The sequence below is a fragment of the Pituophis catenifer genome, unplaced genomic scaffold (genome assembly GCF_029215685.1).
Source record: "Pituophis catenifer annectens isolate HBS135680 unplaced genomic scaffold, rPitCat1.0.hap2 SCAF_7, whole genome shotgun sequence".
Lineage (NCBI taxonomy): Eukaryota > Metazoa > Chordata > Lepidosauria > Squamata > Colubridae > Pituophis > Pituophis catenifer.
Genome location: NW_027256887.1, coordinates 57,214,216 through 57,239,329, shown reverse-complemented (window position 1 = coordinate 57,239,329; position 25,114 = coordinate 57,214,216). Strand labels below are relative to the sequence as shown.

General features: G+C 37.8%; 1 protein-coding gene across 9 annotated transcripts in view; it reads right to left on the bottom strand.

Annotated features, from left to right (window-relative positions):
- CNOT4 (CCR4-NOT transcription complex subunit 4) overlaps positions 1 to 22,167 on the bottom strand; it is a 74,377-nt gene extending 52,210 nt beyond the window's left edge. For 7 of the 9 annotated variants that reach the window (XM_070946806.1, XM_070946813.1, XM_070946810.1 and 4 more), the window contains exons 1-2: positions 21,972 to 22,167; positions 5,002 to 5,261 (exon numbers count right to left, since the gene is read on the bottom strand). In XM_070946806.1, the coding sequence (XP_070802907.1) occupies positions 5,002 to 5,175 (174 nt within the window). In that variant the 5' untranslated portion in view covers positions 5,176 to 5,261; positions 21,972 to 22,167. Of the gene's footprint in view, positions 1 to 5,001; positions 5,262 to 18,636; positions 18,699 to 21,971 lie in introns of those variants that run through there. The other 2 variants (XM_070946807.1, XM_070946808.1) reach the window with 2 other exon arrangements.
- Positions 22,168 to 25,114: the final 2,947 nt, after the last annotated feature.

The window sequence follows — 25,114 nt, the reverse complement described above, 5'->3', positions numbered from 1 at the left end:
GAGGAACGCCGACAAGCAATTTGCAGGGAACAACTTAGTTCACATACCTTTTTGTCTTATTTTGCTTATCTTATCAGCTTTCTGCAAATTGCTTCTGAGCATTCTGCCAACCATAGTAAGTTTTCAGTTATTCTTCTTTGAATTCTTGGCAGCTGTTAATGCAATTAATTAACAGCCATTGTTTTAAAAGACTGGTTTATTCAGTAAACAAAGCCCGTTTGAACGGGCTTTGTGTGTGCTGCGTTCTTTGGGGCAGAACACACCTATGAGAGAATTTGAAGGACCACTGCTTATAGAGCCAGAAGAGTCTACCCCTTCCGCCCCTAAAGGACCTTCTGGGGGGATATCTGAGGCTTTGTCAGTTCTGTCTGTCCTGATAAAGTGTTGTAGCCCGTCAGCGCCCCGTGCAGCTAGTAGCTGATTCCGACAGCGAGGAGGCTGGTGTGGTGCTGCGCCAGCAGCCTGTGCAGCTGGCACTCGAGTCAGACAATGAGGAGGCTGGAGAAGATGTGGTGCCAGAGGCGGGGATTCAGCTAGGGCCTTCAGAACCTCCTGAAGCTCCCATAAGTGAAGAGGAAGAAGAGGAGGAGCCTCTTCTCGATGCACGGGCGTGCAGAGCTGCCAAAAGGCAGGAGTGGTTCCTCAGGAGGAGGTCTCCTCAAGAGTAAGGCTTGGGGCTAATTGGCCACTCCCTTACCCTATTTAAGGAAGGATGATGACTGAGGCAATTTGCAGGGAACAACTTCGTTCACTTTCCTTCGCGTCCTGATCTTAGTTCTCTTATCAGTTTCCTGCAAATTGCTTTTGGGCTTTCTGCCAACCATAGTAAGATTACGATTATTTATTCTTTGGATTCTTGTAGGCTGTTAAGAAAGTTAATTAACAGCCTTTATTTGAAAAAGACTGATTTAATTTAGTAAACTAAGGTTTGTACATACTTTGTGTGTGCTGCGTTCTTTGTGGTCCGTAGCTGGGGCAGAACATAAGGACCCTGTCTGGAGGAATACAAGCCTTGTGACCGCAGCCCTCCAAAACCGCTGTCCGTCCCTCGAAAGGGCTGAAGAAGGAAATAAGGAACCAGTTGGGAATCTGATCTATGGGCCAAGCTGGGCAAAACCTTGCGTTTATCCCTAGTTTCAACTAAAAGAGGCTCCAGGGCATCGCCAAACAATTTGTCCCTGTTATATGGGGCAGATGCCAATCTCCATTTGTTTCTGGCATCAGCTTGCCATTGTCTCAGCCAGATGAGATGCCTGGTTGTAATGGAAGAACCGATGGCCTTCGCCGCAAATCTGGAGGCATTCACGTGGCATCAGCAAAAAATTCAATAGCTGAAATTATCTTGTTAAGATCCTGTTGTGACCTAGTGTCCTCAGCTGGCAATTGGTGCTGCAGCTGTTTCAACCACAATAAAGAAGCTCTAGTAAAAAATGAGGCCGCTGATGAAGCTTTCACTGCCCATGCAGAAGCCAGATGGCCTTTGACCAGCGACTGTTCTGCTTTCTTATCCTCAGGTCAAAAAAGTTCCTCAGGAGGACCTGTAAGGACAGACTGAAAAGCCAGTGACACTACCGGACTATCAATAGAGGGAACTTGAAGAGCCGTAGAAAGGTTCACCCCCATATTGTAAAATCGCCTATCCAAACCACTTGGAGCAGGCCCTGATCAAGCAGGCCCTTAGCAGGCCCTAAAATCACCTATCCAAACCACTTGGAGCAGGCCCTGATCAAGGAGAGGCCCACTGCCTCTGCACAATATCCAGAAACATTTTGGGAGCTGGAACCCCCCCGTCTCAAAAGTGGGCTCCACGAATAAAGAGTCCGTGGGATCCGAAGACACCCCCCCCCTCTCCCTTAGAAGGGCTTGACTGAGCCCCAATCCAGAAGAAATCTTGGCCTTATGAAGCAAGGATTTAAACATCTGGGGACAGAAAAGACCCAGAAAAGCTGGCTGGTCAGGCAAAAGGCCTTCATCATCAGATATATCAAAATCACGTTGAATCTCATCTCGAGAGAGATGCTTGACTGGAAGAAGGCTGTGAAGAAGCTAGATGTAATTCTTCCTCCTGTGCCCTGGGAGAGGCAGGAACCCTTGATCCTGCTCTTTGTTGGAGACCCTCAGTGATGCCTTGTTTAATGTCATTGGAAAGTAAAGCCCTCAACGAGGTCAGAATCTGATTCTCCAGAGACACCTCTTGTCTCAAGCCCGCAGTCGTGGGCATAAAGGTGGCCTCAACCGAGGAGCTCCCCTGCCTAACAGGTTGTTCATAAGTAACCACTTGTTCCTCTGCCATGCCAAACAGCAGATCTCTGTGGTCAGGCCGCTCCAGGGGAACAGCCATTGCTCCATCAGGAGTCCAAGTTGCTGCTGATGTTCCTTCAAGGGGATCATCCTGCTGGAGGAGAGCAGATGTAGCCTGAATAGAGGAGGACTGTTCCGGAATCTGAGGCATTTTAGTTTTTTTCTCTGCCTCCTGTTGAGCTTTCTGAATAGCTCTTTCCATTGCCTTATGCCTCCTTTCCTCATTCTTGGAAAGCTGCTTGGAAGGCTTCTTGGAAGAATGATGAGACTTCCTTTTAGAATGCAAAGCTTCTGAAGACCATTCCCTCTCTCCTCTGGTGCACATATGTCACAGGGCTTTCCGCCATGTGGGTGTGGTGCCCTTTCCTGGCAGCCAGCATTTAAAATTTAATCAGGCTAATCTGGCCTAGAGGCCCAAATTGTTTCCTGGACGGTAACTACATTGTAAAGTACTCACTGCCCTGCAAAGAGATCACCAGAGATATTTCCCCAAGGCAGCATATCTGATTCCCAATGCTGCCCTCAGGTCTGGAAGAGAAGCGGCAAAAGCGGAGCTGTTTGCCACTCCCCACTGGCTCTCTGGCTTCCCAAATGAATGAAAATAGCATGGAATACCTCTTCACGCTAAAAAACGGCTTACGCTGCAGAGCTGCCACTCGTGCACGCCACCCTTGCCTCTGCTGCGATCCCACAGCCTGATAAACAAAAGGAGGGGTGAAAGCCTCCAATCCATGGGTCAGCGTTTCGGAGCTGGGATCGTGAGCGCTGCCCAAAGGATCTGCCAGCCGGCAGTCCTGTGCCGTCTCCGCAGCCCTCAGCGATTCGAGGCAAAGCCTTAGATGCTGGAATAAACAAACTTTCCTTTCTGTCTTCAATCTGTGTAAAATATAAGCCTAAAGGATTAACTTCAGAAAAACACACCTAGTCCAAAGATCAACTGAGCCTGAAACTGGGGAGCTACAGGAGGGTGTGGCTAAGCAAATTGCAGACTCAGTTCATCTATTGATAGATGGAGTTAACCCATTCCTGGCTGATGTTTCCAACCAATCTGGAGAAAAGGGGGGTGCTGAATCAAGCCCCAGGGTCAGCGGTTCGGAGTGAGGCTCGTGAGCGCCGCCCTGTCAGATCTGCCAGCTGGCAGTCTGATTGCTGCCCACGCGGCCTTCAGTGGGGTCGGGCTGGGATAAGCTGAGCAGCTCGACCAGCCGAAACTGGTAGCCACAGCCACAATGTAAATTTCTCTGGATTGTAGAATTTGTGTTGAAAGCATTCAGGAATGGATTAGCTAGAAAAAACACGTCTTGTCCAAGCTAGATTGAGTCTAAAAGCTGGGGACATAGGCAGAGGAAGCGTGTCATCATAACTTTTAAGACTCAGTCCAATTAGCTGACAGACGGAGTTAACCCATTCCTGGATGCTATCTCCACCACTATGGAGAATAAAATTGTTTTTGTACTTTTTGCTTGCAAGAGACTAAACACTGTGGCATTCTAACAAGAAATCTATTAATAAACAAAACAACCACACCAAATATTTCATGAACATCTATGTTACATCTGAAAATTTGTTTTTTCTTGAGAAAATTATTACTGTTAAACAAGGTAAGAATGAACTACAATAGTTTAAATAACAACATTTTATTATTGAAAAGAGTCCCAATACTCTTGAAACTACAAATTTCCAGTGGGTTAGACAATTTAATTCATACTGTGACAGCAGTGGAACTAATCATCATATGGATATTATGGATATTAGCAATAGCACTTAGCACTTAGACTTATATACTGTTTCACAGTGCTTTACAGCCCTCTCTAACCGGTTTACAGAGTCAGCATATTGCCCCCAACAATCTAGGTCCTCATTTTACCGACCTCCAAAGGATGGAAGGCAGAGAAAGAGAGAGAGAGAGAGAGAGAGAGGGAGAGAGGAGAGGGGGAGGAAGGGAGGGAGGGAGGGAGGGAGGGAGGGAGGGAGGGAGGGAGAGAGAGAGAGAGAGAGAGAGAGAGAGAGAGAGAGAGAGAGAGAGAGAGAGAGAGAGATCTTTTAGGCAGACCTCAGAAAGGAGAGGTGTTTTCTCAACAAGTGACAGCACCTTGCAAAGTTCCCTGCTGGATTTCCTCTTGACCAAGGGTCCCTAACCCCTGCTCCGTGGAATGACACCAGGCTACAGTATGCCAGAAACTGGGCCATGAAACAAGCAAAGCCCCATCTGTGGGATGTAGGCAGAATGCAAATTCACACAACCATCCGATCTGCAGAAAAACCTGTCTCCGTGGAACCGGTCCCTGGTGTCCAAAAGGTTGGGGGCTGCTGCTCTTGACTTTCGGGGAAAGACAGCAGAGAAGTTTGTAAATGGTAATCATGTGATCTTTGGCAAGCTGCTGCAGTGTTTGGTGATGACTATAGGGATGATGATGGCCAGAACTGTTTTGCAGGCCTTATATCACTCTTTCCAGGACCATTGCACTTCTAGATCATTGTTAAATGAACAACAATAAGTCAAAGACTATTCATACATCAATGGAAATATTGCATTAGCCACAAATTACATTATGAGATAACTTTACGTTTATATAAAGCAATTGTATATTTTTCATTTGTTTACCCTTTATCCATCGCTGTTTTTTTAGGAAGAAGCAACATTTCATTCTGAAATTGTTTTATCAAACAAAATATTTGTGATGAACTTGAGACAGATACCTTTCTACAAGCAGGACAAAGTCCATTCTCATCTGTGCGAATACGATGCCAACAGAAGCGACAGATCTGGTAACCACAGGTGCAAGGGAAGAAGTTTATGTCATCAATCTCCAGAGGCTCCATGCAAAGGGGGCATTCGACAGGGTCTTCCTTTGCATCTGGGCTGCGAGACATCTCTTCTCACAGAGCAGCAAAAAGTATGTAATAACTTAAGGGAGTAATAAGATCAGCACAGAAAAAAAATGAAGATATTCAAAGATCTGTAAAAGAAAAATAAAGATAAATGAATTAGTATTTAAGTATGTACTGGGATGTAATAATTACTTTTATTCACTGCAATTATATAGCTTCATTATTTTCTGACAGAAGTACTTCATTATATAATTACCCAATCTCTTTACTTAATTTTGGATGTATCTCTTATAAGTTTTCAATTAACTGCTGGAAACAGCAGCAGGTAAACCAAATATCATTGTTAAACCAACTCAAACTACATATTATCAACATGCCTTTCTACTGCTTATATATTGGCAATGTGGTTGTATTCTGTATCTTGATGATCACAATAAGCTAGAAAAAGAGTAGAACTCTTTCCAGGTTTGAGACAGAAAGCCTAAAGGCAATGTTGCAGTGACCCTATTGTTTTGGCCCTCCACAACAGTCGCATTCACATGTGGCCCATTGGGAAAAGTAGTTGCGCATCCCTGTATTATGGGAAACTTCAATTGACTAAACAATGATAGATGGTAGAGATCAATATCCAGGAGCCCCTGACCATGACATTTGGAAGACTGCAACTTGGAATGCAACAAGAATTAATGGTGATCTGTATGAAGAGCCTTGGTACTACAGTGGTTTAAAGCACCCTGTTATTAACACAGCTGCCTGCAATTTACTGCTGGTTCGAATCTCTCCAAGGCTGAAGGTTGACTCAGCCTTCCATCCTTTCTAAGGTAGGTTAAATGAGGACCCAGTTTGTGGGGGCAATAAGCTGACTTTGTATAAAATATACAAAAGTATGAAGGCTATTGCTGAGCACATTGTAAGCCGCCCTGAGTCTCCGGAGAAGGGCGGCATATAAATCAAATTAAAAATAAAAATAAAAAAATGAATGAATGAATGAATGAATGAATGAATGAATGAATGAATGAATAAAAATCATTTCACACTAATCTGCTTTATGAGTTGATTGTCCCTCTTCCCTACAATCTAATCAATCCCATTTTCAAAAATTCTGTATTTTAGAGATACCATTTTACCATTTTGTTTTACAGAAACAAAAATGTCTGGTTTACTTAGATGAACCCAAATTGTTTGGTCTATAATTTTACATTCGGGCTACACCGAACATATAAATATATCTGGAAGGCTCTCCCAGATGTTTCTTATACTATCAAGTATTTGAAACTAAAACATACAACTCCAGGGTATGTTTAAATTAAATCCTCTTTTACATTAGCAACAGAAAAGTTCTATCAGAACCTGAAATATTAGTGATATTTACATTATATCTTCATCCAAGTTTCTCACATTAGGAGTATCAGCTGAGTTCTTTAGTGGCATTCAACAAATCATCTTACAAATAGTTTGAGTTTATCTATGTATAGGTAACAACGTCATTTACCTATACCTATACTTATAAAGATGGTTTTTTTTAATGTAAGAACAGGCAAGTTCTTACATAAGGTAAGTTAACAAACAGAATTTTTCCTTATTACAAGCAAACATGATATCTATTATCTTAAAATTGTTTAAAACTATTATAGATTTATATTATGTATATATTAATATTTTCAGGCAAATTTGCAAAAAGTTCAATGAATGAATGAACTTAAATTGAACTAATTGGTCAAGTCTGTTAATTTTCTTAGTTTAAAAGAAACTCCAAATGATTCACATCAGTAAAATATTATGTAGTAGCACTTTTCATACTCCTTGTTTTCTGATTTCTATCACTTGAACATACTATGCTATCATAATTTTAGAAAACATCAATAATTTAAAATGAACCAAGAATTAAGTTTTGATTGCAATATTGCAATGAAACTTTAGAGTATTTATATTCTATAGTGTAGTTTCATTTCCATTAATATGAAGTGATATAAATAATGGCAAACCTATGACAACATCCTTCCAGATTCTCAAAATGGATAGTATGTGAGACAAAGACCAATTTATATACATGAGCTGACTCTGGGCTTGTTGAGTATTATTTTTTCTCAAATGAGAAAGGAGTGCATTCTCTGTTTCAAAACTGCAATATAAAATTCAAGTTGCAAAACATTTTTCTATTTTTTTACCCTATTTTTACAGCCAATGCATAAGCATTTAAATAGTAATTTCTTTTAAATTATTATGCATTCTATTTTTCAGACAATGATATAAGAACACAGAGGAAAGAGCAAAAAAGAAGAATAGTGTACCAAGGAAACTAACAAATTAGAATTGAATTGAAGTGTTTCTATTGGACAGTTCAATTTTTCACGACTTGTTTTGCAATTCATGAAAAACGTTTATGATATATGCTGGTTTTCCTTCCTTTTTATTAACCATATATATGGTGGTAGATAAATAGGAAATAACTTGAAATCAAATCTATTCACAAGGTTTAGTATTGTCTATTAGGTCTGGCAGAGGTTCACTACAATATCGGATCGAAATTTTTCGTATAAACTGCTAATCAATCCATGAAATAATGAAGATTATATCTGAAACATTCTGCATTCAAAATACTCTACCACTCATCTCCCATATAGTAAAGTAGAGATGATAGATAGATATAGATCAGTGGTGAAATCCAAATTTTTTTGCTCCCGGTTCTGTGGGCATGGCTTGGTGGGCGTGGTGTGGCTTGGTGGGCGTGGCAGGGGAAGGATACTGTAAAATCTCCATTCTCACCCACTCCAGGGGAAGGATACTGCAAAATCCCCATTCCCGCCCCACTCCTGGGGGAAGGATATTGCAAAAACTGCATTCCCACCCCACTTTGGGGCCAGCCAGAGGTGTATTTGCTGGTTCTCCAAACTGCTCAAAATTTCCGCTACCAGTTCTCCAGAACCTGTTGGATTTCACCCCTGAGATAGATAGATAGATAGATAGATAGATAGATAGATAGATAGATAGATAGATATAATTTGATTGCCACATTGTTTTTGATTTGGTTATTAATATATTTTTAGTATTTTTAAATCACTTGAATTGTGGTAGAAAGGCAGGCTAGAAATGCAATACATTAAAAGGGTAGCAACACCTCACTCATCTTATCTGGATTCAAAATCCCAAAGAATTGGGCCTGTTAGCAATCTGCTGAGAAACCGTCAATGATTGGGGAGAAAATAAAACAGCCCAGAAGAAAGCAGCATAAAATTATTTCCATGTTGCTGTCAAGAAAATTACATGGAGTTACTAGGAATTAAATCATCTTAAACATTTATCTTTTAGAATATACAAACTATGTTTCTCAGAGTTCTTTATACTAGCATATGATCTAGTACATCAAACAATTAAATAAACCAGCCTATAATATCTACATATGTAAGGATACAATTTTATGTAATGACAGGTGATATCTAAAGTAGTCAACCATAATAGCAGTCTGAAAGCATTAAGATGATTCTTTAAAATAAAACTTATTAAACATTTTAAAGAAAGAAAGCAAAAGACTACAAGGGTAAGTAAAGAAATAAAGTATCATAAAAATTATTTTTGTTCAATGTATCATTAATTACTTATACAAACTACATTGAATCATTTTTGAAGAAAGAACTAAAAATCCCTATTCAGCTTGAAACTCATTTTAACCAAGCATAAATTGATACCTAAAATCTTGTTCAGTATATCAGAAACTAAGTAAATTTACCTGATTTAATCTAACATTTAATATATTTAAGATTGCAATGGGAATTCAATTTTCAAATTTTGTTCCATTCTAATATAAACCATTTTCCAAATCTGTTAGGATATGTAGCACTGCTACCAACATGTAAAAATAATTACAACCTGATTATTACAGTTCTGAAATATTTTAGAAAATGAATTGCCCATGTTAGCAATCAAAACTAGACTAAAATACTAACAAAAGAAAATCTTATACTAATTTTCTCAAAGCATTATATTGGGAGTAGATTGAATATTCTTTCACTGAAATTCCCATTGTTGCATCTCTACTATATTCAAATTCTACATCCATTTAATTATAGTCTTTGACATAGTCAGACTCTGACCAGATTCTGACTTAAACTAATAATTAATTGCATAACAATGCCTAATAAGAACCATGTTCTCTAACAGTTCACTAATCTTAACTGTTAGTGAAGTTGCATATTAGGCACAAAAAACATTAAGATTTCTAAAGAAACATGGAATAAGATAAAATAAACCCACATATAATCTATATATTGACTTGATTAGAGACTAAGGCGCCTATAATTGTTTTAGTATAACTGAACTTCAATCCCAATCAGCATAATTACTAAAATACTCTAAATTCTACATCCTGGACATGAAATGTATTTCTGTTATTACTGCATATTAACTGTCATTTTCACTAGTTCTAAAACAAAATTCCAAAATACCTTCACTAAATAGATGCTTCTCCAATAGCTAAAGAAAAAGCTGGTTAAAGCCATTCATATGTTGTATAGAAGCAGTAAGAAGCAGCACCATGGACAGGGTATAGCAGAAAAATATCTTTTTTCTACTTTCTTAAGAAAAGTAGTAGGATAGCTGAAGTACTTAGAACTGAATCAAGAGCTAGAAGAGATGTGAAAAGTCATGTCAGCACTCAGTGTATCTCACTGCCTGCTGCTTGGTCACAATCTTTTCTGTTGGGTTCCATAGCATTACCTTGTTATTCAATTTATAATATTTTAATCATTTTATGTTGCAAAAAATAAGAACATTTTAAATAAAATTCACATCCACAGCAAAGGAACAAGTTTATATATACAAATCTTTTAAGCTATTATTTTCTTAGAACAGCCATTCCTACCATCAACCTGCACTCATTCAGACAGATCATTTCTTCTAAAGTTCTTTCTTTAATACTATGCGTTATATATATACTGTTGGCTCTCCTGTAATTCTCTCCATATCCAATGGAGAAAAGGCTTAATTTAATTTGCACTCTCTTCTGTTCTGGCTAGATTAGAAGAAAATTTTCCAGGATAGAGAAGAATACAAAGTAAATTAAAGCACACATTTAAGCAAACCATTTATTTCATTTGGGTCATTAAGTCCAATCCTCTGCTCATTGCAGGAATCTAACAGAGCATCCCATACAGATTGCTATCTAGCCCCATATGAACACATCCAAAAGAGAGGAGCTTATGACTTTGCTGGGCAATTTGTTCCACTCAACCTAACACTCAATCACAATCTGCCTTCATGTATATGGAAGGGTAGTTGCTACAATGACAGAATATATCTGCTAGGTTCCTTCCTGGAATCTTTATCCCACTCCAGAGTTTTATCCTCCCTTTTATTAGGGTTCCAAGATCTGGACCAGGTCTGACAGGATTTCAAAGATAGTTACTCTGACTCTTTCCAACCAGATCTAAAATGTGTTTTTGCGAGTTGACATGTACATTGCAAATGATATGCAAAATTGCAGAATCTTTCCTAGCATTTTCTGATGTAAGCCATAGCTAGGATTTTACCAGTATTTTAATAGGTTGTATTTTTTTATCACCTCCATGGTCATGAAATGTCTTCATAAATCTTAAAGACAAAAATATACAGCATCTATATTCTAGCCTTCCATCTAACTTTGGAAACTTACCATTCCCATCTGGCCCAATTCAGATATTTATGAGCACAGATATGGATGGGGTAATTGCTTCTCTAGCAGCAAACTCCAGTTAGTGAGCCTTCTTGTTTCTTTTTTCTATATATATCTTTCATCTCTAGAGATAGAGATAAAATAGAAATATATTATCTCAACCTAAACCTTACAATGATGAAGATTGTTGGTCTTCTAAACCAACTTGTGGGTGGACTAAACTGATGAAATGGTGAATTCCTTATTGCATTTCCCCTTCTTTTAAACATTTTGGTCTGGATGCCTTCTTTGGCATTTGGGATAACTTCAATGCCCTCTTAAGACCATATATTTGCAACCTAATTCCTAGCTCTAAAATTAACTGTTTGTGATATCCAACAGCTAGAAATGTATCAAAATGTCCTGGTATTAAACATTTTGGGAAGATTTTACTCACTTGCATTTATTCCTAATGTCCTTCACATCACAATACCACCATCAGGACTGCAATGTGACTACCACAGACACACGTAACATACCTGTCAGATCTATTTTGGATCTTTACTCTCCCTCCTACTAACGTCTGAGGGATCCAAATGTATCCCATATTACTCTGAATGGAGAAGATCCTATCTCTTCTAAACTAGAACTCAGAACTCAGCTCTGCTTGTTCCTATGTACATTTAATCTGGATATTTTTTAGTCTTTTATAGCTTTTTACTGTTTTTGTATTTTTAAATGTTTTAGTATTTTTAACAGTAATACTTTTTTTAATTGTGAGCTCCCCAGAATCATTGACTTAGATAGGCGGTCATAGAAATTGAATAAATTAATATTCTGGAAATTATTCAAGATGGAGCTTTCCCAGAGCATTTGATCATTAGTATGCTATTACGATCTGTTTATTATTTCTATCAGGGTTAAATTTACACCATTAGCATTTTGCTTTTATTCTATCATTGTTATAGTCGATGTTAACTCTTAAACTTATTGATTTATCGATTTATTTATTTTCTATATTTTCCCATTCCAATCCAATGATTGGGTAGTGGATAGGTTTAAAACAATTAAAACACTTAAAAACAGTACAAAAACAAGTATATACAAATGTATGCATCAAGAAAACTATAACTGTTACTATAGCCAAGGAAGAAGGCCCTTGATAACAATAGCCCACTTCATCCAGTGTCTTCTGAAGCTGCCATGTGATCACTCCTTTTAAGAAAACTTGAAAACTGGACAAAAACTGTCCAGATTAGTTGGGCCAACTGATATTCCCTTGAGGAGGCACACCTCTTTAAGAGATGGCACAGCGCTTTCTCTTTCAAAGAAGAATTAACTACAACCCTGACCCAATCATGCATTCCCTCCTATGCAGCCTTAGCAAGCCAGGAGGGACACGGATCTAAAACTTAAATGGATGAACTAACAGATGGAAGGGCCCTGTCTACTTCCTCTGGTTCAATGGCCTCAAACTCTCCCCAGATTATACAAACTCCCACAACCTCCACAGATTCTATCTTAGTTATATTCCACTTTATTATTTAGATGAATAACTCAAAGCAACTAACATACCTAATACTCCTTCCTTCCTTCCTTCAATTTTTTTCCATAACAACCACCTACTGAGGTGAGTTGGGCTGAGAGAGAGTGACTGGCCCAAAGTCACTCAGCCAGCTTTAATGCCTAAAGTAGAAATAAAACACATGATCTCCTGGTCTCTAGTCTGATGTTTTAACCACTTGACCAAACTGGCCCTCTCTAAAGACCAGAATCTAACACAGAGTGAATGCAAACAATTTTATGTACTAAACATGCCTCACATTCCTCACAACAACTCTGTAGATGAACCTCAGTATTACTCCCAAGGAGTGACCAAATCACAATAATAATAATAAAAAAACACCGGGTCAGGTGTATTACCACTATTAAGTTACATGGATGACTTGGGATATGCTCTTGTAATGGTATCCATGAATTCTTTTACCCTGTGCAAATTAAAATCTACCAAGATATAAGCCCAGAGAACTCTATCACCAGCCCAGCCACAGAGTTAAGAAGGTAGCTATGCAGCATGGGGTCTTGTACAATAGCAACAATCCCAACTGATCTCACTTGGCGCCCAACTTAATAAACAGTATCCTACACCTGGCAATCTAAAGAGCAGGATCCATGGATCCCTCCAAATATTTCATATGACCAACACTATCCCATCTCCTCTATCCTGGGGTCTTGTCTGGTGCCATACCAGACTTTTCCTCTTGTCCTAGCCAGTTCTTGATAATGCACTCCAGATCAGCCTTTTCATCAACAATTAAATCATGAATAAGGGTGGCTCGATCTGGCATTCACCATCAGTAGCTGACAACCAAGGTCTTCAAATTTGCCATCTGTGGCTTGAGAGCAAGTTTAGAAGGTTGGAACGACACAATATACCAATTGCCCTGTGGGTGGCCCACCTTCTGTCTACCATCGTATTTTCCCCTACCCATCAATATTGAAATATCATAACCTGCCCTCATTTCTTCAGAGCCCTCCAGCCTTCCCTGTCCATAGAGGTCCATATCCCAACCCACAGCCCATCACCTGACACAATCTATAACCAGTCAACTGAGGGAAACCGTAATACCAGGGGCACATCTGCATACCACTCAACACATCTGGACAATCAAGGATCCACATACCACTCTTCCAATGCCTCAGTCCTCTTGTTGAGGCACCTAATCATACAACCAAATGATTTCAAGCTTCTCCTTTCCAGCTCTCACTGTGAGGATAGACAGAATCAGTCACAATCAGAAACCCACCAAGTCTATTAAATCAAGTCTGATTCTCAATCCAGTCCTCTCAGTAAGATCTTCTTAAATCCCACTCACTATCGTTAAATGAACTCATACAGAGGTGACTTTCTAAATGTCTTCCAACTCTAGCCCGACAGCGGTAAAATGGTTATCCAATTGCATGGAGGAAAGGAACTGCACTCACAAGGCCCTGTCAGCCACAGCCATCCCAATCCAGTATTGTATCTGCTACAATGAAAACTTAATCCCTCCCCCATGACTGTGATGAATAAGTAGACCACTTCTAATACCTGATAATTCCATCCAGCTCACTTTGTAGATCCATCTTCTTTGCAAAGTAATAGAACCTTCTTCATCATCAGTGCTGGCGCCCTTCCTACTGCCATGTTACCAGTCTCTGCCAAACAACCGGAATGTGTCCTGTACAAAGCAGTAGATCCTTAAACCTGTAGCCCAATAATCCAGCCACCAGCGCCATTGCCTCCAACCTAACCACCACCATTGCTGACTCCAATCCCCCAAGACCAGCTCTAAATGTCCAAGTAAAGGAAAAGGCCTCTGAAGTCTCACATACTTTCCCAGGCACACCGACAGCCCAGGATAAAATATAAACTGCATGAACCAGATGGTAAACCAGTTCTGATTGGCCTACTTAGGAGATGATCTTGAGAGGCTTTTCCACAATTCAATCAACGGCAGCAAATACCAACCATTCACAACATGCTAAATACCATCTTCCAGCAGCATCCATTCAGACCATGATGGGAAAAAAAACTTGTAAGATCTTATATAATCTTTAAAATATACTATAAAAATATAATATTACAAAATCCAAACGTATTATTTTATATATCTCAATATTCATCTAATTATGTTTATAAATTTTTAAATAAAATATACAAAATATAAAATAATATAATCTTCAGAAATCCTACCAGTATAGTTATATCTTATATTAGCCAACAATGTTTTCTAATAAACCTGGTACATTTCATAGATTAAATTCTATTATGCAGAAAGCCTCATCCCTGAACTAGAATTATATTGCCCAAGATTGAAGGATCTAGTTGAAAAGACCAGATATCTACCAAAACCAAAGTCTCAGACCATTTAGCATCTTGAATAGAAACGTGCAGCGCATCCAAAAGAGAACAGCAATGATATAGCCAGATCTTCTAGCTTCATTCACTATTCACTCTACATTGTCTTACTCTGCAAAAACCTAAATCAGAATTTAGTCAAATGTAATTGACTGTTAAAAGATAAAATTGTGTGAAGAAGGATTAAAACCAGCAAATAAATAAATCTCAAAAAAGGTACTCATTACCAATGTCGCTGTGAACATCTCAACATTTTGATTACAATCTATCACCCTTAACTATTACATCTACATACGTCTAACTTTTAAAATGTGAGATCAAACTAGGAAAGACATATCATGTTATTGCCTTTTACCAGTTCCTCCTGAGTACTTCAGTTTTAAACAAATGTAGTTCATAATCTTGTTTAAAAAATTTTCATAAATGAATATCATAAATTAAATTCCATATAGATGGAAATCCTCAGTAAAAACCAAATAATTTATTATCTCAATAATAATGTGGAGACCAGTAGTGCAATTACTCTACAGTAGGTCAAACTTCTCAATAAATTGTGTGAGTTTAGAAAGTATTCAATATTTTTGTTTGATTACTAATTTCCTAGACTGATTTACGCCATGAGCAGTGGTAAGATCCTGATAGGTAAAATTGATTTCCTATTTTTATACCATCTAAAGAAGATGTGGAAGTAGAGGAATTTATTACCAGCCAATTATTACTTAGGCATTGCTTTTTAAAAGAGTTTGAAGTTATAGCCATTTCATCTATTTAGGGTGGAAGACACCAACAAGTGGTTCTCTCTAAGACACTTAAGCAACCTGAAGAATTCAGAAACTCTTTACTGGATGTTAGTGGCTGGTGATTCCACTTTGATTCTACTCTTAATACTGACATTACTATTGATATAATTGCCTATCAGTGGTCTTATGTTATTACAGACCTTGAAGGGTCTACTGGTTTGATGATGATGTTCGCCCATTGTTTTCGAAGAGGACCTTGACATATAACGAGTTGTGGGCTATCCATGGTGTGTCCACAGGTGGCTGATAAGGCCTATATGGATTCTTATGTTATTATATAAGGGTCTACTAGTTTAGTTAAACTTTGGATATAAAAATCAGCTGGGAGACAAGCTGGATCACAAGTGAGAAAAAGTTCATCAACACACTGAACATGGATCATGGTATATATTATTGCATCCACTGCAGGGTAAGGGGAACTTTGTGCGTGAGGGCATGATGACCGCCGCTCGCGTGAGGAGAGTTTCTTGTGCAAGGGCAACTGGCTGCTGCTCGCACAAGGGGAGCTTCACACACACATGCTTGCCTGCCTGCCATCTGTGTGGCCGGGTTCCAAACATGCCATGGCCTGGGGGGGGGGGGGGGTTGGGGACCCCTGGCTTAAGAGGACAAGCTCTGTTCTGAAGGAGATGCAGTGGCTATAAATTTCCTAATGAAACAAAATTTAGAGCATGATACAAAGACTTATACAGGTAGTCCTCAACCTACAACCATTCTTTTAGTGACTGTACAGACTTACAATGTGCTGAAAAAAATATTTAGTACAGGTCTTCAGAATTGCAACCATGACAACAGCTTCCTTGCCTGATTAGGCATTTGCCAATCAGTTCGCATTTATGACAATTGCAGTGACCCAGGTTTACACCTTGGTGATTTGTGATCTTCCCAGTCAGCTTCTGGCAAGCAAAGTGAATGAGGAAACTGACAGGGAAAGTCTCAAGTTGCAGTCATGTGATATCATACCTATTGGAGTGATTCGCTTAACAACTGCAGCAAAAAAAGGTTGTAAAATTGGGTGTGGTCATATGATGCAACACTTAACGATCACACTGCTTAATGATGGAAGTTTCTGGTCCCAATTGTGATCATAAGTTGAGGACTACCTGTGTAAATTAGAATTGAATATTTAAGGGAGAATTTATACTGCCTCACTAAAAAAAATATAAAGTTTTACAAAATAATAAATGTAAATAGACAATTACTCAATAAAGACTTATATGCTCTATTTTAAGCAAAATATTTGTAAGATAAATAAAATAAACTTCTACTAGTCCTTTCAAAGTAAAGGAATAATTACATTCTGAGGAACTCCTAATGGAAAATCAAACAGATTCCTGACAAATATAGCACATGTCCCCCAAAATGTAGAGAAGGGAATTAGAGGGTCAGCCATACCAGTCTTAATTCTCACTAAGAGAGATGGGGGGGGGGAGTGACCATGCAATATTGGAATTCAGAATTATGCAAGCACAAGGAATATAAAAAAGTATTGGGCTTTAAGAGAGCTGATTTCAATAAATTTACGAGAAAACTTGGGAAGGATTCCATGGATGAAAATCCTCAAGGGGAAAATAACCCAAGAAGCTTGGGAAACTTTGAAAAATGAGATAATAAAAACTCAGTCTAGCACAATTCCAATAAAGAAGAATAAAGAAGAGATCTGCACAAAGAACTCCCTGATAAACTGAAAGACAAAAAGGACAATATGTAAAGCGGAAAGAGGGAAACATAACTAAGACAGAATATCAGCAAATAGCCAGCACCTGCAAAGATGAAGTCAGGAAAGCTAAAGCTAAAAATGAACTAAGGCTTGCGACATATGTCGAAAGTAACAAAAAAACTTTTTTGTAAAAAAAAAAACCACGTAAAAAATAAGAAAAAAGTCAAGGAAATGATTGGCCCGTTGATGGGACAAAATGGCAAAAAGGTGACCAACAGCAAGGAGAAAGCAGAATTCTTAATTCATTTTTTGCATCTGTCTTTACACAAAAGGAAAAAACAATCCAAGTAATTAAAAAAAACATACTGTAAAATGGAGATTAGGAATGCAAGTGAAAGTAAGCAAGAAAATGGTAAGCGAACACCTATCCACTCTAGATAAATTCAAATCACCAGGACTAGATGGATTACACCCTAAGACTCTGAAGGAATTGGCAGAAGTGATCTCTGAACCACTGAACCATATCTTTCAAAGACCCTGGAGCACTGGGGAATTATCAGATGACTGGAAAGGTGCTTATGTGGTTCCCATCTTTAAAAAAAAGGGGGGGGGATGGATCCAGGAAACTACAGCCTTATCAGCCTGATATCAATACCTGAGAAGGTTCTGGAAAAGGTATTCTTCTACGAATACCTAGAGGCAAGCAAAGTCATAACCAGAAGCCAGCATAGGTTTGTCAAAAACAGATCATGCCAGACAAATCTTATTGTGTTCTTTGACAATGTGACAAAATTGTGAAATGCTGTGGATATAATTTGCTTGGACTTCAGTAAAGCTTTGATAAAGCAGACCACAATCTACTACTTGATAAGATAGAAAAATGTGGGTTAGACATCATCGACACCAGATGGATTCGTAACTGGCTGACCAACCACACTCAACATGTAGACTTTGAATGAAACTGCATCTACATGGAGAGAAGTACATGTAATCCTCAACCTACAGCAGTTCATTTAGTGACTGTTCAAAGTTACAATAGCACTGAACAAGCGCAAGTGACTTATGACCGTTTTTCACACTTACGACCATTGTAGCATCCCTATAGTAATGTGATCAAAATCCAGATACTTGGCAACTTGTTCATATTTAGGATGGCTGCAGTGTCACGGGGTCACGTGATCACCTATTGTGACCTTCTGATCTGCAAAAGTCAATGGGAAAGACAGATTCACTTAACCATGTTACTAACTAACAACCGCAGTGACTCACATACCTTATTTCCCCAAAAATAAGATATCCCCTGATAATAAGCCCAATCAGGCTTTTGAGCATATGGCAATAAGGCCAAGTGTTTATTTCAGGGTTCAAAAAAATATAAGACAGGGTCTTATTTTTGGGGAAACACAGTAATAACTGTGGCAAGAAAGATTGCAAAATGGAGCAAAATTCACTTAACAACTCTCTTGCTTAGCAACAGAAGTTTTAGGCTCAATTGTGGTCATAAGTTGAGGACTACCAGTATGCAGTGGGGTACTTCAAGACTCTGTCTTAGGCCCAGTACTCTTCAATATCTTCATAAATGATTTAGACAAGGGGATAGAAAGGAGACTCATCAAAATTGCAGATAACACCAAGCTGGAAGAAGAGTCAATACTCCAGAAGATAGGCTCAAGGTACAGAAGGATCTTGACAGACTTGAACACAAGGCCATATCTAACAAAATGAAATACAATAAGAATAATAAGTTTTACATTTAGGCAAAGAAAATGAAATGTACAAGTACAGATTAGGCGAAACCTGACTCAATAGCAATAACTGTGAGGAGGATCTTGGAATCCTAGTGGACAATCACTTAAATATGATCCAGTAGTATGCAGCAGCAGCTAAAAAAGCCAATGCCATCCTAGGTTGCATAACAGAGGGATAGAATCAAGATCACATGAAGTATTAGTAATGCTTTATAAAGCCTTAGTAAGACCACACTTAGAATACTGCATCCAGTTTGAGTCACCATGTTATAAAAAAGATATAGAAACTCTAGAAAAGAGTGCAGAAAAGAGCAACAAAGATGATTAGGGGGCTGGAGGCTAAAATATAAGAACGGTTGCAGGAACTGGATTTGGTAGTTTCTTCTAGTGAAAAGAAGGACTAGGATGACATGATAGCAGTGTTCCAATATTTGAGGAGCTGCCACAAAGTAGAGGAGCTCAACCTATTTTCCAAAGTACCAGAAGGAAAGATAAGAAATAGTGAATAGAAACTAATCAAGGAGAGAAGCAACCTAGAAATAAGAAAGAATTTCCTGAAAATGTAAACAATTTACCAGTGGAATGGCTTGTCTTCAGAAGTTCTGAGTGCTCCATCACAAAAGTGTTTTAAGAAGAGATTGGAGAATCATTTGTCTGAAATAGTATAGGGTCTCCTGCTTGATCAGGGGTTGAACTAAAAGACCTCCAAAGTACCTTCCAATTCTGATTTTCTGTTATACTATAAATGATATGAAACAAATCTTAAATTCCAGTAGAATTTTCATAAGTAAAAAAGAAATGTGTCAAGTTACACATCAATCTATACATATTAAATATTTTAGGAAAATCACAAGTTAGCAGCAACACAACAAGTTAGCAGAAACAATCTACATATATTAAAGATTTTAGGAAAACTAATTTTATAGTAACAATCATAGATTTTTTTCCCTACTGAGTTCTGGTTAAGATGATTGTATGCCTATTTATTCTATTCTAAATTAATACCAGCACCTACAAAAGATAGCACTAAATCCTAAACTTTATAAATTATAAAAAACATCAGAAACTATATTGTAAAATTATAAAGATTTGATATTAGATATTTATAAATCTTCTAGTGCACTAATAAACCAATTAATTTAAGCATGAACTTTATAGTAAAAATTATAGTGTATTTTTCTATACCACTAATCATCAAAATAACTCATGTTATAGAGAAATTTTACTTGCCTTTCAACATCAAGTAATTCTATCAGACAGTAAAACCTTATAGCATATTCTAATTCTTCTTCAAAACCAAGCTGATTATGCAGTTCTCCAACCAACCAGATATCTCTATAATCTGTACCAGTTTAAAGTACAGGCCCTTTTTCTTCTGTCATTTATATTTTAAAAATTCAGAAAAACATTTGCACAAGATTACCCGGCTTTTTTCTGCTAGAAAAAAACTTCTAAATGAAAAATTGAAAAAATACTTGATCTGATATGTGTGCATATATATGATCAGTAGAAAAATTTGAAAATCATTAAAATAATTTTAATACTTTATTTTTTCAAGTAAAAAAGTAAAAATATCTACATAAAATCACACTCACACATATATAGTTAAAAGATGCATTAAAGTAGTTTTTTTTAATTAAATCATTGGGCACTTTAGATGGTTCTGTGGCATATAAATAAAAAAAGAAAGACTTTTTTTAGCAGACTATAAAGGCTCTGAGTTGTTTTAGGTATTTGAGTTTGTGTATTAGATACAAACTTTTTCATATTATTAAATCAATACATGATTTGATTATCAAGTCAGTTTCTGACAATGTATTCTTGTACATATCTACTAAGAATTTTCATGAGTTTAGTTCAAAACTTATACTGTGACCTAGGACATTTAAATATAAGTTTTCCTGGAATTTAAAAAAAAATGGGACTTTCTCTGTGAAAACACCAAGTAGTAATCCATAGGACATATTATATAGCGCTTACATCTTATATATATATATTTATAATTCCAGGGTTTTTATAAAAGGAAATACATTTTGTTACTATACTTTGCACTGTATCATAAATCATTTAAATAATTATAAAACAAATGGACAGCATTACAGAATATGGATACAGAATATGGATGATAAAGTCAGAATATGACTTTATCAAAAGCCCATTTACTTGAAATAATAAATCTTCAAAACCATCAAACTGTAATAGGTGTGATAATGTAAGGGTAAGCTTAGCTTACCCTTACATTATCAGGAGAAACTCTCAAAGATTTGTTATATGGCAACATTAGAGAGCAAAATAGATGGCTGGTCCACAGCATCCCTTTAAAAGGAGACAAGGCAATCCAAAACTCTGAAGTGTGAAATCTCTTCTCTAACTGCTTAACTCAAGAATACCAAGAGACATAAAATGAAAGGAACTGGCTGCTGGGGAACGCAAAAAACCTAATAAGAAAATATGAGTTTTCCATCCAGGGAAACTCAAATGGTATATAAAAATAGTGTAAAAGAGGAAACACCCATACAGTTAACTGACACCCACAACCAAACACACGTGCTGCTACTGTGGAGACTGGAATTTCTTCCCATTTCTTTTCAACATATGGAAAGGTAGATTTTGGTTGGTTTTGTTTTGATTTGGTTTTTTTTTTTGCGCCCCACCTCATCTGAAACCCAGCAAAGCATCAATCGCTTACAGCAGCAGGTCCGGCCACCTCTCACCTACTAAAGCTGGAAAACCCGAATAAGATGTCAAGCAGAGAAGTCCTGCACAGGTCTTTCCGCCTCCCTTTATTCCTGGCCCCCTCCCCACAAAGCCTGAGCCTGGGTTCCCAGGGTCAGTCGGATCTCCTCTCCGACCAGGAGATCTCCGGCTCAAGCAATGAAGCCCCAGAAGCCCCTTCCGCTGCCGGGCAGAGACTGTCGGCCCTCGCCGCTGGCATTGGCTCGCCGGCTCCCTTTGCCTTCCTCCTGCCTCTCCGCCCCAGAGAGACCAAGGAGCCATGGCAGGCAGAGGACCGAGAAAAGTTGAGGCCTTCGGGCTCCCGGAGAAGCCGCCTCCACGATCTCACAACTCGGGCTCCCCCAGCCCCTACTGCTCGCTCACTTACCCACCTCGTCTTCCCTGTTCCACAGCAACCGGGCTGTCTGGCGGCGGGGGCGGCAATACTCTCTCGGGCCCTGGTTCTTTTTGATGATAGCGGGGATAGAGGTCTCCACCGACGACCTTTATTTGAGAGACGGGTAATCTCTAGGCTCTGCGCGCTCCGCTGCCAGACCGGCCACCATCTTACATTAGGGTGAGACTGCCCGCCTGCCCCGGACGCTGCTTACAAGACGCATGCGCACAAGCCACCCGAGCGTCTTGGTGCGGGGGAAGGAAAAAGTAGAAAGAAATGCGACGCAACCCGAGAGCATCATGGGACTAGTAGTTTTAGTGATCGCCTCCTTTTCTAAATTCGAAGGGTAGGTGTTGAGCCGCCAGCGACACTGTTTTTTGTTTTTTTTTAGGTGTTAGTAATAATCGCCCGTTTAAAAAGTTGTCTTTCAACGAATCCTTTCATATAATTATACGGTACAATATAAATAGACGGGTGTCAACTCGGGTTTCGGTTAAATATGTCTGGATTTTGTTTCGAATCTTCACTTCCTTACCTCAATGTATTTAAAACAAAAAACAAGTTTCACACATCACGCAAGGCTATGTCTTGTTTATGTAGTTTAAAAATAAAATTAGTACGGAATAAGATAATGTTGGTGAAATTTGTACGTGCTGTATTCCAGGAAGTAGTTAGGGAATTGTTAGCGTTTTCTCCATTGAGCGCAGTGACATAACTGATACTTCTTTGTTGAACATATTTTAAATCCATAATGTTAATTTATCTGTCACTACCGTAATTGCAACTCTTTCTGAATGTCATCTGTATAGTTCAGTGTTATGTCATCTGTATAGTTCAGTCTACTGGTCTACTTTTCCTTTGGTTTCTGTTATTTTTGTTATTTTTTTTAATACAGACAATTAAAAGACAAAACTCCAAGGGGAAAAATGGAATTTTTACAAGAACAAACTAAACTAAATATTGCAACAATAATAGCCTTCTCCACTTGCACTAAGGTCTAAGATTTATAAACTTCTACCATCTATTTGCAACCAATTGACCTGTTATATAGTACATCTAGTTCTTATAATAGTTAACAGTTTAATCAACAACAAAGTTAAACTTCAAAGCCCTTTGTTAACAATCTGGTGTAATTAATGTGTAAAAAGTCTAAGGTTTCTTATCTACTACAAAGCACCCCAATTGTTATCTCTAATCTGTCCAGGATCAAATACTCTCATTTGATTTTTAATAATGAAAACATTCCTTAGAATTTTAGTTGCGAACTTCCCCAACAATTGCATCCCATTTCCTAGAGCCTTTGTTGTAGGTGTCTCTGAAGCATCCATTGTTCAAAAGGACTCTGAAAACATAAGATTGATCTTGCCTAAAAAGTCCACTCCATCACTCATCAGTTCCATTATCTCTGAATTTCTTATATTTATCAATCTTTTCTGCCAAATCTGTAATGTTCAGACCAGGTTCTTTCTTCTTTGTGTAAGGTAGCAACAAATCAGATTCCAATTCATCAGACTGCAAATTAAGTCCCACTGTTATTTTCTGCTTTTGGGTATCATCCTGGGTTTGATTCAAAACCATTGTTAACCCATCAAATTTTTTATTTATATCTTCAAAAAAAGCTTAGAAAGCATTCTTTTTTCAAAGGTTTTCCAGAAAGCTTTACCTCAGACATTTTGAAAAATACACTCTTCCTTCCAAGAACAAGAGAAACAGATATATTATGATAAAATATCCATAGAGAGAAGTTAAAATTTTATTCAGGGTCAAAAGTAATAAAAAGAAAAGGAATTTTTCCATGTTTCATTTTTTTAAAAGCTGGTAAGAATAAAATCCTTATTATATAATCCAATGTAAGTGTAAGTCCAATTGAGTGATTTTCACTACTGGAGAATGAATTCTCACCGACAACTTTCTTATGAAAAGTAAAAGTATTTTATAGTTCAATGGTAAACAATGAGAGAACAAAGGAAAGATGTAAAATCCAGCAAGAGTTACAAGATAGATCAACAATCAACTAGTCTATTAAAATATACAAAAAATAGAGGAATTTTTAAAGTGCAATTAAAACCAAGGCGTGTTTAAAAAAACAAAGCTGAAGGAAAAAGTCTCACCTTTCTGATCACTCCTTACTGAGAATTGCAATCTTCAAGATCTCTCTCCTCCAAAGCTGCACAATTGTTCAAAGTTCTTGGGTCTTTTGTAGTTACTTCCTTTCAATTCTAGGGAACAAAGCTGCCATAAAGCTTTGGCAGAAAAATCAGCTGTTCGTTGACAGAGAAAAAAAATACTTGCTGCTCATTTGGGGGAAAGTTATTTTTCCTTTATGTTTTGTCCCTTTCAATTTCTTTTATTTTCAGATCTTTATTGCTTTTTTTCCTGCCTTTAATTTTTTCTTTGCACTGTGCATAATATTACTTGCTCGCAAGGGAATAACATAATGAAACTTGTTGTACAACTAATAAAGAAATCTGGTCATTCTTTCGAAGAAATTTCAATTCAGATCTTTTGCACCTCAAGAGTTCTCAAGCCTATTACATTCGTTATATTTAATCTATCTGCACAACAAACATTTGTGGAAGAATAAAATGTGCTGAAGTTTTATACATTGACCTGAACACCCTTAAGAAAAGGTAGGATGTAAATGACGTATCTAAATATGAAGATAGACAATAATCAGGAATCGTACTATCCAGGTAAACAGTTGCCAATTGTAGTTGCACCACAATGGATATTACATGCTGGAAATATCAGGATTTAAAATCCCATATCTGGGATGCTTTTGCCTTAATCTGTGAAACCTGCTGAGTGTTTAATAAAAAATTATTTCAGTTCTAATAATCTTAGTAGAACAATAAATAAAGAACTACGTTCTACCAGAAAATGCAGGCACAAGAATGAATGGGCAGGATTGAAGCCTGAGATTAACAAAAATAAGGACTTTCCTTTGAATTAATTTAAATCTTTATAACCAGGTACACTGAATCTTTAGGCTGCAAAAAAAAAAAATGATGGTTTGCTGAAAGCATGGATTTATTAAGAAAAATTATTGCAATTTGACTTCATTTTTTTATCAAGTGAGTTCAGCAGTATATCCGGTATACAGTATAATTTCTACAAATATACAGGGAGTTCTT